General features: G+C 37.9%; 1 protein-coding gene across 10 annotated transcripts in view; it reads left to right on the top strand.

Moving 5' to 3' along the window:
- DNM3 (dynamin 3) overlaps positions 1–18,215 on the top strand; it is a 604,830-nt gene that overhangs the window by 148,369 nt on the left and 438,246 nt on the right. For all 10 annotated transcript variants that reach the window (XM_032160976.2, XM_032160975.2, XM_032160971.2 and 7 more), the window contains exons 3-4: positions 5,096–5,245; positions 6,382–6,585. In XM_032160976.2, the coding sequence (XP_032016867.1) occupies positions 5,096–5,245; positions 6,382–6,585 (354 nt within the window). The remainder of the gene's footprint in view (positions 1–5,095; positions 5,246–6,381; positions 6,586–18,215) is intronic.

Genomic DNA, 18,215 nt, shown 5'->3' with positions numbered 1-18,215 from the left:
ACCACCATCAGTTCTACCTATTCATCTCATCCACGGTCATTGTTCTGCCTTCTTCCTGTTCCTATGGATGCCCTGGCGTGTTTGTTTCTTTCTTTCTGGCCTCCTATTCCCCTCCCCTCAGACATCACTTCAGCATTTGTGCCTTCTCACTTCCCTTATCCTGGGTGTTACCATTTCAGCCTATGAGCATGCCATTAATTTGCCATCTTTACAAAATTCTCTCTTGACTTCACATCCCTCTGTAGGTGCCCTCTCCCTTCTCTCCTCTTCTTTACAACAAAACTCCTTAAAAGAACTGTTGGCTGGGCGCAGTGGTTCACTCCTATAATCCCAGCACTTTGAGAGGCTGAGGTGGGAACATCACTTGAGGCCAAGAGGTCGAGACCAGCCCAGGCAACACAGTGAGACCTTATCACTACACAGAATAAATAAAAATTAGCCAGATGTGGTGGCTCACTGCCTGTAGTCCCAGCTACTCAGGAGGCTAAGGTGGGAGGATCACTTGAGCCCAGGAGTTTGAGGCTGCAGTGAGTAATGATGCACCTCTCCACTCCAGCCTGGGTGACAGAGTGAGACCCTGTCTCAAAAAAAAAAAAAGATCCATTCTTAGTCCTCATGTTACTGGACATGTTGGCAGGGTTTGATGGACGACTCCTCTTTTCTTGGCTTTGTTTTCTCCTTACTGTTTTCTCCTGCCTTCTAAGTCTCCATCTCCTGACCTCTAAACTTCGGAAAACCCATGGCCTGGTACTCTGACCTCTTTCCTGTCTAACTCTTGTTTAGTGATCTCATCACTTACCTGACTTGAATGACTCCTAAATATATATCTCTCACTTGGACTTCTCCATGAACAAAAGATGCATATATCTAGCCCTGAAGACATTTTTGTACAAATTAGAAAAAGCTGCCCTTTCCTCAAGCACATGACTGCCATCTTCTGGAAATTTTTCAGAGTAGAGACACCTATCCAAAGACTGAATATGAATGGTGTCTCCTTCAGCTGTGTGGTCCTCAACCTTAGTAGCAGTGCTTTTTCTCAACTTGGACGGGTGTGTAATGGCCATCACAAGCTTAATAGGTCCCAACCCACATCCCATCCGATCCCATCCCTTCCCATCCTCTTCCCTTCAGTCTTTTTCTGGTGGCTGAGGTCAAACCCTTTGAAGTTATCCTTGATGCTTCTCTTTCTCTCATACCCCAGCTTAAATCCATCAGCAAATTCTGTTGCCTTTTCTTTTAAAATACATTAGAATTTAATCACTCATCACCACCCCACTGTTGCCACCCTGGTCTAAGCCTCAGCAGCTCTCCCCGGGATGATTCCAATAGCAAGCTTCGTTTCTTGCTCCTCATTGTCTGTCCTCAATACAGCATCCACAGTTGTTTCAAACCTAGGTCACAGCATGTTTCTACTCTACGCCCAATCCTTCAGATGGTCTACCATCTCACTCAGAGAAAAATCAAAGTCCTTAAAACAGTCCACGGGCCCTCCACATCCAGGCCTGTCCACAGCACTGGCCTTATTTCCCACCTCCCTCCCCTCCACACTGCCTGGTGCTCCAGCCACATGGACCTGGCTGTCCCTCAACATGCTGAACACACATCTGCTTTAGGCACTCTGCCCGGATGCCCTTCCATACAGCATGGTCTGCTGCCTTCCTTTCTTGAGTCATTGCTCAAAGGTCACTTTACCCTGTCATGCAAGCCTTCCTCATCTATACCACATAACCAAGCAACCCCCTTCCGAAAGCATTTGCTATCCCCCTGCTATTTTATTTTCTCCATAGCACTTAGCATCACACACATACACATATTGTTTACTCTTTTGTTTGTTTGTTTGTTTGTTTGTTTTTGAGTCGGAGTCTGGCTCTGTCGCCCAGGCTGGAGTGCAGTGGCGCAATCTCGGCTCACTGTAAGCTCCGCCTCCCAGGTTCACGCCATTCTCCTGCCTCAGCCTCTCCGAGTAGCTGGGACTACAGGCGCCCGCCACCACGCCCGGCTAATTTTTTTTTTTTTTGTATTTTTAGTAGAGAAGGGGTTTCACCGTGGTCTCGATCTCCTGACCTCGTGATTCGCCCGCCTCGGCCTCCCAAAGTGCTGGGATTACAAGCGTGAGCCACCGCGCCCGGCCTGTTTACTCTTTTACCTGATTAGAATTTAAGCTTCGTGAGCCTAGAGACTTATTTTCCCCCCTTAACTATATCCCAATTTCTAAAACAGTTCTTGGCAAGTAGAGTGATCTCAATAAATATTAATCAAATAAATAAATGAATACAGGTATCCTTGAATCTGTCTGGGGGACACTATCCTCAACAAGACACTGCAAATTGACCAAGGGGTTGACAAAATAAATAAAAATACACAAAGGTTTGAGATGGTCCTGCACAATTATCATCTCTTGATTCCAAGATAAAAGTATTTTCAAGAGTTTGAGAACTCATTTAAATCTAATTTGAAAATTGCATTGATTTTACACCCTTCCGGAAGGGCATGTTTCCTGCAGAGAAAGCAAGTAGGTGCCATCTAGTGGCAACAAAGGAGATCCACATTTGTGTTAACTGGAATGTATCGATTAGCAGTGATTGAAAATGTAGTTCCTGATCCGGAAGCTTATGAACTCTATGACAGAACAGTTGTGACAGCCATAAGTCCTGAAGGGTGCATTTTTCATGGAATATATGGCATTGAAAAAAACACAGTTCCATTTCTTCTAAATTATTTCTAATTTTTCCTTTTAATTTTTGCTTGTTTTCTGGGATTTGACTTCTTTTGTTCCTTTGTTTTTCTTATTGTTTTGTCCTCCACTTATCTATATACTCTTACATTCACATGGTACTGGCCTAGGCTTTGAATGGGTAATAAAATAAAGGCTCTATCTTCTGGGAATTTATATTCTAATAAAGACAGTGCCTATGAGGGTAAGTAGAGAAGAACATGCCTGATCTTGATGAACTGATCTCTTCAGGCCAGATTTCTGCAGCCTGTTGAGTCTTTACTGTTGGGTATACTTCCAGCATTAGAGGAATGAGCTTTCAGGAGACTTAGCTTGCTGTTTTTCAGAAAGTGGCACATTATATGGAGAAACTAAGATAGAAAGAGAAATACTCATGTCCATGCATGTTGTCAGGAAAGACAGAAATTAAATCCATCTCTGATTCTCATTCTAACATCCAAAAAGCTAGGTCATTTCAATTCTCTGGTAAATTAAAGTAGAAACTTTTTGGTCCACTTTGGGAGCTTGTGACCTTTCCAGTTCAGAGTGGCTGGGTTTGGAACTGGGAAATCTTTGCCACCAGAGGGCCCGAGTAGTGATGCGACAAAGCAAGGTAAGGGTGTGAGGCCCAGGAAGGAGACAAACTTGGAGTGCTGACACATTAATGCACACGGCCTTTTCACAGCTGAGTAGCACCAGAGGACAAAAGTTGGACCAGTGGAATATGACAAGAAAGCAGATTTCATACAAAACATAAATATTTTCCAGTCAGAGTTTTTTCCAATGAGATCAAAGTTTCAGTTACCCAATAGTGGATGGGTCCGAGCAGAGACTGGATGACAACCTGCCAGATTTGTTGAACCTATGAAGATTCTCTGATTCTCTGGAAGACCTCTCTTTCTCCCTGCACATGTCAGAATCCTCCCTACTGTTCAATATGCAGTCCATACGTCACTTCCTTTTTTGGGCACCACAGCTTAAATCATCTTTTCTATCTCTACCTTTCCTATCATTTTAAGAGCAGGTTAGCACTTACATTGTGCTACCTGCATTAACGTTTTTTCTCAGTGGTCTAATCCTTAGCTTTTTGAGTTAATGCTAACCTGCTTGAAGACACGGACCACATCTGAGCTAAGTGACAAATGATTCTGTATTGTTATCTTTTAGCATTGAAGGTGTATGTAAGACTCTTTTATCCTTTCCACACAGTGTTAAATCTAACCCTTATTGATCTACCTGGAGTAACTAAAGTGCCCATGGGAGACCAGCCACAATAGCTCTCTTGCTATTGACCTTGCCATTTCATCTCCAAGAGTGAATATTAAATGTTTATGATGGGGAATGGTAGTAAGGCCTCATCTGGCTTTTTTTTTGAGATGGGGTCTCACTTTCTTACCCAGGCTGGAGTGCAGTGGCATGATCATGGCTCATTGCAGCCTCGACCTCACAGGCTTTTATCTGGCATTTGGGTCCAAGATGCTTAGCCATAGTCTAAGTTTAGTGGTACAATTCTTCATTGAGATATTAGATAAACTGAAATCTTTGTTGAGATTTGTTTCTTTGTTAGATTTATACTCATTTAAAAAAATCTAATAGTACTGTACTAGCTTTTCTTTTAAATTGTGGTGTTTTTTATATACCTGATTTCTCTCAAAGTAGGTATAGAAATTGATAATACAACAGCTTGAGGATGTTACTGAAAATTAAAAAACCCAGTTTTGGTATTTATGTAGTTATTTTAGTGTTTTTCCCTCTGCTGAGGGATTTTTTTTTAAATTTTAGATTACAGGTAAATACTTGCTTTGATATAATACTCTATAACTTTTTTCCTTGAGTCTTTATATAAGTTGATGTGGTATTTTCAATAGTATGTTTTTAAGCTAAATGATTCCATATATTATTTATTTTTAACAAATTAATCAAGTGATTCCCCCTAACTTATTTTGCCTTCTGAAGATATATTTATATAACTTGGCATTCCTTCCTGATGAAGTGGTGATACCGAAGAGGGAAATGCTAACAGAACTCAGAAGTATCCCAGATCTAATGTCTTTAACAATCAGGTGCTGTTGTTTGCTTTATCTTATGGATAGCCAAAATTTTCTTTAAATTATTTAACAGGCTAGATGGTTTAGGGACTGGTTATAGTATTTAATTGCTTATCTGAAAATTAGCCAATTTAGCATCTATAGCATTTGTACTATGTTTCGTATTTCTGAAGTATTAATTGTGATTCTTAGTAACTACTGTGTTCTGTGGGACGTTCATGAGGGATGAAGAGAGAATATTGGATACTTTGACTCATAATTAAAGAAACATTTTTTATAATTATGGCAAAAATGCATGAATTTAAGTTGTGTCATTTTGGTTTTATTTTTGTAGAATATGCTGAGTTTCTACATTGCAAAGGAAAGAAATTTACAGATTTTGATGAAGTTCGCCATGAGATTGAAGCAGAAACAGATCGCGTGACTGGAATGAATAAAGGCATTTCCTCCATACCCATTAATTTACGAGTCTATTCCCCACATGGTAAGTAAAATAATAAAATTCCAAATTCTTCTCCTCAAACATTTATACTACATTAATGAACATACATCATTTGTACAGAAGATACAAATAGTGCTGGGTTTCTAGGGTATCCTTTGGATACTGCCCATTAATGTTATGGTTCAAAGAGCTCTTAGGACATTTAAGGAGAGGCAGCAGGAGATGATTTTAATAAAAACAGAATTGAGTTAGTCATTAAATTTTTTTCTTCATTTTTATTATAAGCTTTAAGAATTTGAGAAGGGTATGTATGAAAACTTCCATTTTTCAGTCTTTGCTGAAATCTTAGAGTTACATGTTACTATGGTTGCATCTTCCCCTATTGGATGTCTTGCAGCCATATATAATCCTATTTATTTTCTTCCTGAGAAATTAGCTCTGACTTTTTCCCCCAGACTATCGGTAGAAACTTATAAATTAGATAACCAATCCATAATATGTGACGGGAAATAGCCTGTATGCTGACTAAATTTTTAGTGGGCAAATTTTCATTTCTTATTCCCTACTTAGTTCTACTGCTTTTAAAACAGAATATAAGTGACATAAGCTCAATTATGACTTCCCAAGGGTACTTGGTGCCAACATTGTTTATATAGAGAGGTTGGGCTAGAGTCATGTTGTCACTGACTCTGTTTGTACAGCTAATTCAGTAAACCCAGGGCACCACGAATGGCTCACAGCTTTCTACTAGGCTAACTGTTTAACTTTCTATAAAAAAAAATGATACTTTTTAAGGAAAGGGCAATCTTACCCTGCGAGTTTTTATACCACTTGAAGGCGATGTACAAGACTGGCAGACAGCATATGCATTTCTCGTTTGGTGTTTTAATTATAACCCCCTAGTTACAGATATGACAGCTTTCTGAGCAAACTGTTAGGCATGCAAATCAGTGCCTTTCAAATTATGTTAAAGTGATCATTTGGCATAGCACAATCATATCATAAAAATAGAGAAAACTAGCAAAACCATTTTTATTTTATGCTCTTTATTCTTCACACATGGGTTGGAGTTGTTCAGATATACAATGTAGAAGGCTGAGCTAAGTGACAAATGATTCTGTATTGTTATCTTTTAGCATTGAAGGTGTATGTAAGGCTCTTTTATCCTTTCCACACAGTGTTAAATCTAACCCTTATTGATCTACCTGGAATAACTAAAGTGCCCGTGGGAGATCAGCCACCAGATATTGAGTATCAGATCAGAGAAATGATTATGCAGTTCATCACAAGGGAGAACTGTCTGATTTTAGCTGTTACTCCAGCCAACACTGATCTTGCAAACTCAGATGCGCTGAAGCTAGCTAAAGAAGTTGATCCTCAAGGTGAGTGTGTGACTACTAAGATGAGAAGGAATTAAAGTGTCAGGAGTTTTGGTATCTTTAAAGGTAACATAAATTCTCAAGATTTGATTTCATTATAAATAAATTAGCCATTATTAATGTTGTTAAACCTTTTGTATTTTAAATAGAAAATTCAGTATTTAATATTAAAAATAAATAATTTTAGAAAAGATTTACTAAAGTAATGAAATTTATATAGTCAAAATCTGTATAAGTCTAAGAATAATGGGATCTAAGAAAACAGGCATTTCTAAGCCTCATGGGCTGCATATTTTAAAAAGTTGGTAAAATAAACTTCTGGTACAGCAGAATTCAGACAATCTACTAATTATTATGAGTTACCTGCATATACTCCCAGTGAAAAATCTTTGTGTTTTTTACTTTGTCTTGTTTCTTTAAAATAGGAAGCTCTAATGCATGTAAGATATTATTTAGCTTTTAATTATTTGAGAAAAAATGTATGTATAAGCAGGGATTTATTTGGTATTGGCATCTCAATATCCAGAAAAGATCCTTTCTTATGCAGATGTTTAAACTTTTTACTTCTCTGAGTTGAATAACGACAGTTTATCTTCAGAGACCTCAGTGCTGGCCTCGGTGTGTGTCTGTTTAAAATGATTGTGGAAGGGCATTCAATGATGTGCCCTTTCAATATGGAGATGCATGTTCTTCAATTCTAGGAATTTTTCTTTTTTGATAATTAATTGTCCCAATTTTCTTTGTTCTTTTTATCTGTAGTTCTTATTAGCATGTTAGAACTCCTGAATGAATCCTTTATTTCAGTCTTTCTCTTCTATAATCATTTCTTTGTCTTTTTGTTCTACTTTTTGCAAGATTTGCTCAACTTTATCTTCTGTTCTTCTGATTCATTTTAGAAGTTCCAAAAGCATATTTTTACCTTGTGAATGTTATTTTTATTTTTTAAAATAGCACCATGTTCTTGTTTTCATAAGTACGATATCTTCCTCCAAGGACTTTAGTGAGAGCTTTTTGAAGGTTTTCTTTTGTAATCTACATTGCGTGAGTCTATTGTTTTCTGATTGTTTGTTTTTGTCTCTGTCTTTGATGTTAGTGACCTTTTTCAAATGTTTGTCGATCTTTTGCTGCTTGTTCGTGCATGAGAGTAGAGCACCAAAAAGCTGATTTATGTACATGACAGGGATTCATTGACCAGTGGGTTTTCCCATGGAGTAACTGTGCTGAGAGTTGACCATTTTGTTAGGAGACTTCAACTGTTAGGTTCTATGAGTATTTTCTCCTGAGCTGGAATGGTGTAAGCCTGATGTCTAGTGTTCTTGGAGCCAAGAATTGGTGGGGCAGGGGATGGAGTGGGAGGAGAATGGTTCTCACTATTCAGTGTGTACACTTTTAATTAATTCCTCTGCTTTCATAATGGCATTCCTGAAAGTCTTCTGGAGTCCAGAGTCCCTCTGGTTCAACCTCTTTTGAAGCACATCTTCAGTACTCTGCTGAGGTTGAGGAAGGGTAGCTATGTGAGTGTGTCCTCTAGGAGCCGTCAGCCAATTCTTTTTTTCAGCTCCTCCTATACCCTAGCATTGGTTCTCTGATTCTTGGGCCTTTCCAGAATTCTGCAATGGTAACTGTTTTTTTCTTCTTGGTTTCCTCCACCATCCCTGAAACTGGGGCTTATAACAAAGCAGGTAGAGGCTCCAGATGACAAGTAAAGACCATCACCAGAACTCCCTTTACAGCATCAGCTGCTTGGAAGAGTCAGATTATAAACTGGGACTGGAATCTAGTTATAAAAATGGTGCTGAGCCATTCCTGTCTTACTGCCTTCTTGTCCCATAGGAGATTGAGCCATGGTTGTCTGATTGGGACAGAGAGAGTCATACCATCAGTGAATTCTAGTGAGTTCAGCCGAGTCACATTCCTGAGGAGTCCACACGTAGTCCACGTAGAAAAAACAAATTCAGCTTCTCCTACTATACTCTCAAACATGCTTCTGACTCCAGATGTGTGGTGATTTCTCCCCACTGCAAACAAGCAATTAATTCTTTTCTGCAGCAGACATCAGCTAGGTATCCTCTGATTAAATTTAATTCTGATAGTGTTTACCTGAAAATAGCATCAGATCACACTGGTTGAGGGTTCAGTCCCACAAGACCACCCCCACTTCTGATGCCAGTTACAAGATCCAGGTTGTTTACCCTGTGCTCTGACAGACTGGCTATAAATTGGGGTTTCTACAACCTTCTTCTTGTGTTCTATTAATTTGCTAGAGGGGCTCACAAAACTCAGAGAAACAGTTCTTTGTTATAAAGAATATTACAAGGGATACAGATGAAGAGATGCATAGGGCAATGTATGAGAAGTGATGTGGAGCTTCCATGTTCTCTCTGGGCACACCATCCTCTAGAAACCTCTGCATCTCCAGCTATCCAGAAGCTCTCCAAACCCAGTCCATTTTGGATTTTTATGGAAGCTTCATTATGTAGGCATGATTGATTAAATCATTAGCTATTGGTGATCAACTTAAACTTCAGCCCCTCATCCCTCCTAGGAGGTCATGCCTGTTCTTTCTAGTGACCAGTCCACATGCTGAAGCTATCCAGGAGCTTCCAGCCACTTACCAACCCATTAGCCTACAAAAAGATACGTATCACTTTGAAGATTCCAAGGATTTTGGTAGTTATATGCTGGGGAATAGGGATGAAGATTAAAAATGCGTACCACAATATGACAATCCAGATGAAGCTTCATGGAGGACTGCAAATGATACCATTCAGTCCCTGATTTCTCTTTCGTCCTACCTTGGTTCAGCCTCCTTGAAATTGTTTCTGTTTTAAGATAAATTCTTTTCACGGGTGACAAGATGGCTATAGATATCCTATCTCACATCCTCACAACTTCAAATCTAGTGGAAGAAAAGCCATTGGAGAATATTTTATTTGTGTGTATTATGAATTTTATAATAAATGTAAACTAAAAAAATTGGACAACTAATAAATCTTGTAAAGTGATTTCTTAAAATTGGTTTAACGTATTCATGCTATATTTTACCCCTGTTGTGCACATAGGGAATATTAATGGGCAGTAACTACATCTCATTTCTCAGGCTGTTCAAAAGAAGATTCATTTATGACCTAAAATAAACTCATGTGATCACAGATCATTAGGTGAGAGCAATGAACGTGGAGGGAGTCATCAGTTTGCCAGAAAGGAATCAATCTCCACAAAGTCATTCCCAGTATATTCGATGTGTTGTTATAGCATAAGGAAAATATAGCATTGACTGTCAGTCAGGAGTATGTCATTTTATGCCACAAATCTACTCCAGAAAGTTAAATGAGATTAAAAAAAAAACTGTCATAGGTTTGGCTTATTTACGAGCTCATTTTTATTAGGTGCCACTTAGAAAGTGTCATGTAAATGTTCATGAACTTACCTAAAATAAATCTCCTTTTTTGTGGATCATTAGAACTGCTGCTCCACCATTTACAGACCTACTTGCCCCCAATTTTTATATCCTACATATGGTGGTCCCAAGAGGAGACTTTTGAAAGTTTTGGTAGGAGTCATTGCTGATGAGATAGAATTTATGTGTGCTATTTTGCCATTCTTTTTGTGTATGTCCTATGTCTTTTTGTTTCTCTATTTCTCTGTTACTGCCTCCTTTTGTGTTAAATATTTATTTTCTAGTATATAATTTTAATTCCTTGGTCATTTATTTTACTTTTTTGTTATTTTCTTAGTGGTTGCCATAGGATTACAATTAACATCTTAATTTATAGCAATCTAGTTTGGACCAATACCAACTTAATTTCAATAATACACAACATTTTGCTCCTATATAGCTCCACTCCCTCCCCTTCCTATGTGCTATTATTATCATACAAATCACAACTTTTACATTACATGCCTATCAACACAGAATATAATTATAGCTTTATATGATTGTCTTTTAAATCAGATATGAGAAAAAAGAGTTACAAACAAAAATATGTTTATGTTATCTATTATATTTAACTATGTATTTAACTTTACTGGTGTTCTTCAGTTTTTTCTGGGTATTTGAGTTACTGTCCAGTGTTCTTTTATTTCTGCCTGAAAGGCTCTCATTAATATTTCTTATAGGCTATGTCTGTCAGTAAGGGATTCTCTTGGTTTTTGTTTATCTTGGAATGTCTTAATTTCTCCTTAAATTTTGAAGGATCATTTTTACTTAAAGTTTTTTTCCTTTCATCAATTTGAGTATGTCATCCCACTACCATCTGATCTCCGTGGTCAAAATTCAGCTGTTAATCTCATTGAGGATCCTTTGAACATGATTTTCTTCTCTCTTGCTGCTTTCAAGATTCTTTTTTTTTTTTTTTTGTCTTTTGGCAGTTTGATTATGACATCTGTAGGTACAGATCTTGTTGAGTTTATCCTACTTGGAGTTTGTTGACCTTCTTGTTTATCCTACTTGGAGTTTGTTGACCTTCTTGGATGTGTAGATTAATGCTTTTTAAATCAAATTTGAGAAATTTTCGGCCATTATTTCTTCAATTATTCTTTCTTCCTCTTTCTCTCCTCTTCTCTTTCTGAGAATCACATTATGCGTATGTTGGTATGTATGTTGGTATGATGTTTTCACCGATCTCTGAGACTTTGTTCATGTTTCTTCATTCTTTCTTTTGTCTTTCTTTTCCTTAGACAGGGAGGAACAATCTCAATTGATCTGTCTTCAAGTTTGCTGATTCTTTCTGCCTATTCAGATCTGCTATTAAATCTCTATAGTGAATTTTTTAATTTCAGTTATTTTATCTCCAGATTTTCTATTTGGTTCTTTTAAAAAAATAATTTCTGTCTCCTTACTGATATTCTGTATTTGGTGAAACATTATTTTCATACATTCTTTTTGTTCTTTAGATTATCATTTTTTTTTAGTTCTTAAAACATATTTAAAATAGACGATTTAAAGCCTTTGTCTAGTAATTTCAATTTCTGGGATTTTTCAGGGACAGTTTCTATTGACTGTATATTTTCTTTTGGGTTGGCCATACTTTCTATGCATATCTTAAAATATTTTTGGTTGAAAATTAGATATTTAAATAATGTGATGTGGCAGCACTAGAAACCAGATTCCTCTCTCCCTCCCAGTTTTTGTTGCTGTTTATTGTTGCTGCAGGTGCTGTTTATTTGGTTACTAATTTTCATGAACCAATTCTGCAAGTCTATATTCTTTGTTGTGTGTGGCCACTTAAGTCTTTGCTCAGCCTTTTTTTTTTGTGGTCAGGACAGGGATTTTCTTAAATACCAGAGCCAGTAAATCGCTGAACATTTACCAAAGCTCTCAATGTGCATTTTGGGGTATGGCTTCAATACTCAGACAGGCAGTTTACAACTCTGCCTTAATCCTAACTTCCTGCTTATGCAGAGCCTCAAGGTGAGCTAGAGGTGAGAATTTAGGATCTTCTGAGGTCTTTGCTGTGTTTGAAAAAAAACCCCAAACATGCATGTGGCTTTCTAGATTCTAGGTTGTACATATATACAAAATTTTCAATGGCCTTTGTGGCCATCTCATTCCCAAACTTTTCCTTTTAAGTTTTTTGGTTAGTTTTTTCTTTCTTTCTTTTTCTTTTTTTTTTTTTTTGCCCCAATTGTTATTGCTCCCCGAGACCTGCGATGTTGAACAATTGCCACTGATTATTTTTGACAAATTTTTTTCTGGGGAAAGAGGCTTTTCACTCTGAATAAGCTCCGAGTCAGGTCAAGTAAAGAAAAGCCCTGTGAATGGGTTTTTTTAGGGAACTGCTAGACAGGTTAAATAATTACAATTGTCTGAAAATTGTATTTTTGATGCTCTCCAACCCCATTCTGTCCCCTCCAGGGGTTTCTAGGGTTCTGATTTTCACCATGACTGTGGAGTTTTTGTGTTCAAGGCTACCGTAGAGATGAGAAGGGGATGGGCATAGAGCAAGTTCAAACACCACACGGCTTGTTCTTACTGAAATCCAGGGTTTTTTTTTTTTTTTTTTTTTTTTGAGATGGAGTTTTTGCTCTTGCTGCCCAGGCTGGAGTGCAATGGCACAGTCTCAGATCACTGCAACCTCTGCCTCCTGGGTTCAAGTGATTCTCCTACCTCATCCTCCCAAGTAGCTGGGATTACAGGCATGTGCCACCACATCCAGCTAATTTTTTGCATTTAGTGGAGACAGGGTTTTTTTATTTTTTTATTTTTTATTTTATTTTATTATTATTATACTTTAAGTTTTAGGGTACATGGGCACAATGTGCAGGTTTGTTACATATGTATACATGTGCCATGTTGGTGTGCTGCACCCATTAACTCGTCATTTAGCATTAGGTATATCTCCTAATGCTGTCCCTCCCCCCTCCCCCCACCCCATGTCAGGCCCTGGTGTGTGATGTTCCTCACCCTGTGTCCAAGTGTTCTCATAGTTCAGTTCCCACCTATGAGTGAGAACATGCAGTGTTTGGTGTTCTGTCCTTGTGATAGTTTGTTCAGAATGATGGTTTCCAGCTTCATCCATGTCCCTACAAAGGACATGAACTCATCCTTTTTTATGGCTGCATAGTGTTCCATGGTGTATATGTGCCACATTTTCTTAATCCAGTCTATCGTTGTTGGACATTTGAGTTGGTTCCAAGTCTTTGCTATTGTGAATAGTGCCACAATAAACATACATGTGTATGTGTCTTTATAGCAGCATGATTTATAGTCCTTTGGGTATATACCCAGTAATGGGATGGCTGGGTCAAATGGTATTTCTAGTTCTAGATCCCTGAGGAATCGCCACACTGACTTCCACAATGGTTGAACTAGTTTACAGTCCCACCAACAGTGTAAAAGTGTTCCCATTTCTCCACATCCTCTCCAGCACCTGTTGTTTCCTGACTTTTTAATGATGGCCATTCTAACTGGTGTGAGATGGTATCTCATTGTGGTTTTGATTTGCATTTCTCTGATGGCCAGTGATGATGAACATTTTTTCATGTGTTTTTTGGCTGCATAAATGTCTTCTTTTGAGAAGTGTCTGTTCATGTGCTTCACCCACTTTTTGATGGGGTTGTTTGTTTTTTTCTTATAAATTTGTTTGAGTTCATTGTAGATTCTGGATATTAGCCCTTTGTCAGATGAGTAGGTTGCGAAAATTTTCTCCCAATTTGTAGGTTGCCTGTTCACTCTGATGGTAGTTTCTTTTGCTGTGCAGAAGCTCTTTAGTTTAATTAGATCCCATTTGTCAATTTTGGCTTTTGTTGCCATTGCTTTTGATGTTTTAGACATGAAGTCCTTGCCCATGCCTATGTCCTGAATGGTAATGCCTAGGTTTTCTTCTAGGGTTTTTATGGTTTAGGTCTAACATGTAAGTCTTTAATTCATCTTGAATTAATTTTTGTATAAGGTGTAAGGAAGGGATCCAATTTCCGCTTTCTACATATGGCTAGCCAGTTTTCCCAGCACCATTTATTAAATAGGGAATCCTTTCCCCATTGCTTGTTTTTGTTAGGTTTGTCAAAGATCAGATAGTTGTAGATATGCGACGTTACTTCTGAGGGCTCTGTTCTGTTCCATTGATCTATATCTCTGTTTTGGTACCAGTATCATGCTGTTTTGGTTACTGTAGCCTCGTAGTATAGTTTGAAGTCAGGCAGCATGATGCCTCCAGCTTTGTTCTTTTGGCTTAGGATTGACTTGGCGATGAGGGCTCTTTTTTGGTTCCATATTAACTTTAAAGTAGTTTTTTCCAATTCTGTGAAGAAAGTCATTGGTAGCTTGATGGGGATGGCATTGAATCTATAAATTACCTTGGGCAGTATGGCCATTATCATGATATTGATTCTTCCAACCCATGAGCATGGAATGTTCTTCCATTTGTTTGTATCCTCTTTCATTGGGCAGTGGTTTGTAGTTCTCCTTGAAGAGGTCCTTCACATCCCTTGTAAGTTGGATTCCTAGGTATTTTATTCTCTTTGAAGCAATTGTGAATGAGAGTTCACTCATGATTTGGCTCTCTATTTGTCTGTTATTGGTGTATAAGAATGCTTGTGATTTTTGTACATTGATTTTGTATCCCGAGACTTTGCTGAAGTTGCTTATCAGCTTAAGGAGATTTTGGGCTGAGACAATGGGGTTTTCTAGATATACAATCATGTCATCTGCAAACAGGGACAATTTGACTTCCTCTTTTCCTAATTGAATACCCTTTATTTCCTTTGCCTGCCTAATTGCCCTGGCCAGAACTTCCAACACTATGTTGAATAGGAGTGGTGAGAGAGGGCATCCCTGTCTTGTGCCAGTTTTCAAAGGGAATGCTTCCAGTTTTTGCTCATTCAGTGTGATATTGGCTGTGGGTTTGTCATAGATAGCTCTTATTATTTTGAGATATGTCCCATCAATACCTAATTTATTGAGAGTTTTTAGCATGAAGCGTTGTTGAATTTTGTCAAAGGCCTTTTCTGCATCTATTGAGATAATCATGTGGTTTTTGTCTTTGGTTCTATTTATATGCTGGATTACATTTATTGATTTGTGTATGTTGAACCAGCCTTGCATCCCAGGGATGAAGCCCACTTGATCATTGTGGATAAGCTTTTTGATGTGCTGCTGTATTCGGTTTGCCAGCATTTTACTGAGGATATTTGCAACAATGTTCATCAAGGATATTGGTCTAAAATTCTCTTTTTTGGTTGTGTCTCTGCCCGGCTTTGGTATCAGGATGATGCTGGCCTCATAAAATGAGTTAGGGAGGATTCCCTCTTTTTCTGTTGATTGGAATAGTTTCAGAAGGAATGGTACCAGTTCCTCCTTGTACCTCTGGTAGAATTCGGCTGTGAATCCATGTGGTCCTGGACTCTTTTTGGTTGGTAAGCTATTGATTATTGCCACAATTTCAGAGCCTGTTATTGGTCTATTCAGAGATTCACCTTCTTCCTGGTTTAGTCTTGGGAGGGTGTATGTGTCAAGGAATTTATCCATTTCTTCTAGATTTTCTAGTTTATTTGCATAGAGGTGTTTGTAGTATTCTCTGATGGTAGTTTGTATTTCTGTGGGATCGGTGGTGATATCCCCTTTTTCATTTTTTATTGCGTCTATTTGATTCTTCTCTCTTTTCTTCTTTATTAGTCTTGCTAGCGGTCTATCAATTTTGTTGATCTTTTCAAAAAACCAGCTCCTGGATTCATTAATTTTTTGAAGGGTTTTTTGTGTCTCTATTTCCTTCAGTTCTGCTCTGATTTTAGTTATTTCTTACCTTCTGCTAGCTTTTGAATGTGTTTGCTCTTGCTTTTCTAGTTCTTTTAATTGTGATGTTAGGGTGTCAATTTTGGCTCTTTCCTGCTTTCTCTTATGGGCATTTAGTGCTATAAGTTTCCCTCTACACACTGCTTTGAATGTGTCCCAGAGATTCTGGTATGTTGTGTCTTTGTCCTTGTTGGTTTCAAAGAACATCTTTATTTCTGCCTTCATTTCGTTATGTACCCAATAGTCATTCAGGAGCAGGTTGTTCAGTTTCCATGTAGTTGAGAAGTTTTGAGTGAGTTTCTTAATCCTGAGTTCTAGTTTGATTGCACTGTGGTCTGAGAGACAGTTTGTTATAATTTCTGTTCTTTTACATTTGCTGAGGAGAGCTTTACTTCCAACTATGTGGTCAATTTTGGAATAGGTGTGGTGTGGTGCTGCAAAAACTGTATATTCTGTTGATTTGGGGTGGAGAGCTCTGTAGATGTCTATTAGGTCTGCTTGGTGCAGAGCTGAGTTCAATTCCTGGGTATCCTTGTTAACTTTCTGTCTCGTTAATCTGTCTAATGTTGACAGTGGGGTGTTAAAGTCTCCCATTATTATTGTGTGGGAGTCTAAGTCTCTTTGTAGGTCACTCAGGACTGGCTTTATGAATCTGGGTGCTCCTTTATTGGGTGCATATATATTTAGGATAGCTAGCTCTTCTTGTTGAATTGATCCCTTTACCATTATGTAATGGCCTTCTTTGTCTCTTTTGCTCTTTGTTGGTTTAAAGTCTGTTTTATCAGAGACTAGGATTGCAACCCCTGCCTTTTTTTGTTTTCCATTTGCTTGGTAGATCTTTCTCCATCCTTTTATTTTGAGCCTATGTGTGTCTCTGCATGTGAGATGGGTTTCCTTAATACAGCATACTGCTGGGTCTTGACTCTTTATCCAATTTGCCAGTCTGTGTCTTTTAATTGGAGCATTTAGTCCATTTACATTTAAAGTTAATATTGTTATGTGTGAATTTGATCCTAGTGGAGACGGGGTTTCACCATGTTGGTCTGGCTGGTTTCATACTCCTGACCTCAAGAGATCCACCCACCTCGACCTCCCAAAGTGTTGGGATTACAGGTGTGAGCCACTGTGCCTAGCTGGAAATCCAGGTTTTTTTTTTTTTTTTTTGAATATTTACTCCTTGTAAATTTTTTTTTTTTGAATATTTACTCCTTGTAAAAATTGTTGTAAGCCTTTGATTAATTTCCAGAGTTCTGAAACAGTTGGCTTTAACAAGTTTTGCCAGTGTTCTTTCTTACTGCCTTTATCGAAAAGTGGCCTTTTCGGAGGTCCTTATTCCAGCATTCCCATTTATATTCCTCATTCTGGTCCTATACAACTGTAATAACAACAAACTTTTCATATAACAGTCATTTGATTTGGGATGGTGAGGGCAATCTGGTTATGACATCTGTTACCCTGTTGGTCTTCAGGAATGATTTGGTTGACTGTGCAAGTGGCCTGTTCTCACCGCTTAATGTACATCTTTCCTGATATTTTGCCCTTGGCTAAACAGGATGACCTATTTAGATAATAGAGGAGCATTCTTCGTTCTTTATTTATCTGAATTAGAATCTTATCCACCAAGGTACATAATTATCGTTTTCTGAGAGGTAGTGTATTTTAGGCAGTAGCTACTTTGTACTAAATTAAATCTTTTTGACATAGACAGGCAATTTTCACCTAAATGGGATTTGAGTATATTTGAATATATACTTGGGAAGACAGCTCATCTTGATAAGTTAATTATAAATTATTTGCATAATAATATTCAGATTGAAAACTTCTATAAAAATAAATATTATTAAATGTTGGGATATATTTACATATGTTTTATATTAAGTTTCACATGAAATTATTCACTCAGTATATGCAGAATGTCACAAATTTGTGGCCAGACAAAGTTCAAGCTCATCTTTTGCATCATTTATGAAAAATAGTTTTACTGAGTAAAAGGGTTTTTAGCATAATTTCAAGGGGAATGGCTATATAATTTGAAATGTCAAACTGCTAGCCATCAGAATTAGATGATGTTTTGAATATATTTTTCTCTGTATAGTGGTCTTTACTTTTCAAAGTGCTCTTACTTTTGCTTTAGTTTCACCAGAATACTGGAGGTTGGTATGTGTGAGATCCTGTTTTGGGGTAAGGAAGTTTATCTAGGTAATATATACAGTGGTTGAATAACATACCTATAAACACAACATGTGCTTATGGTATAGCCCCTCCTCTCCTCCTCCAGTACTTTTTCCACTTCATCAGACCATTCCTCTGCTAGTTGCCTTATTAAATGATGTAGATAAAAATAAACACAGGGCTTGGAAGCAGATCCATCACATCCTGATTGTGTGTCCTTGGGCAAGTT

Source organism: Hylobates moloch, unplaced genomic scaffold, assembly GCF_009828535.3.
Source record: "Hylobates moloch isolate HMO894 unplaced genomic scaffold, HMol_V3 SCAFFOLD_8, whole genome shotgun sequence".
Taxonomy (NCBI): Eukaryota; Metazoa; Chordata; class Mammalia; order Primates; family Hylobatidae; genus Hylobates; species Hylobates moloch.
Note: the sequence above shows the minus strand (reverse complement) of the source record. Positions and strands in the feature narration are given on the sequence as shown.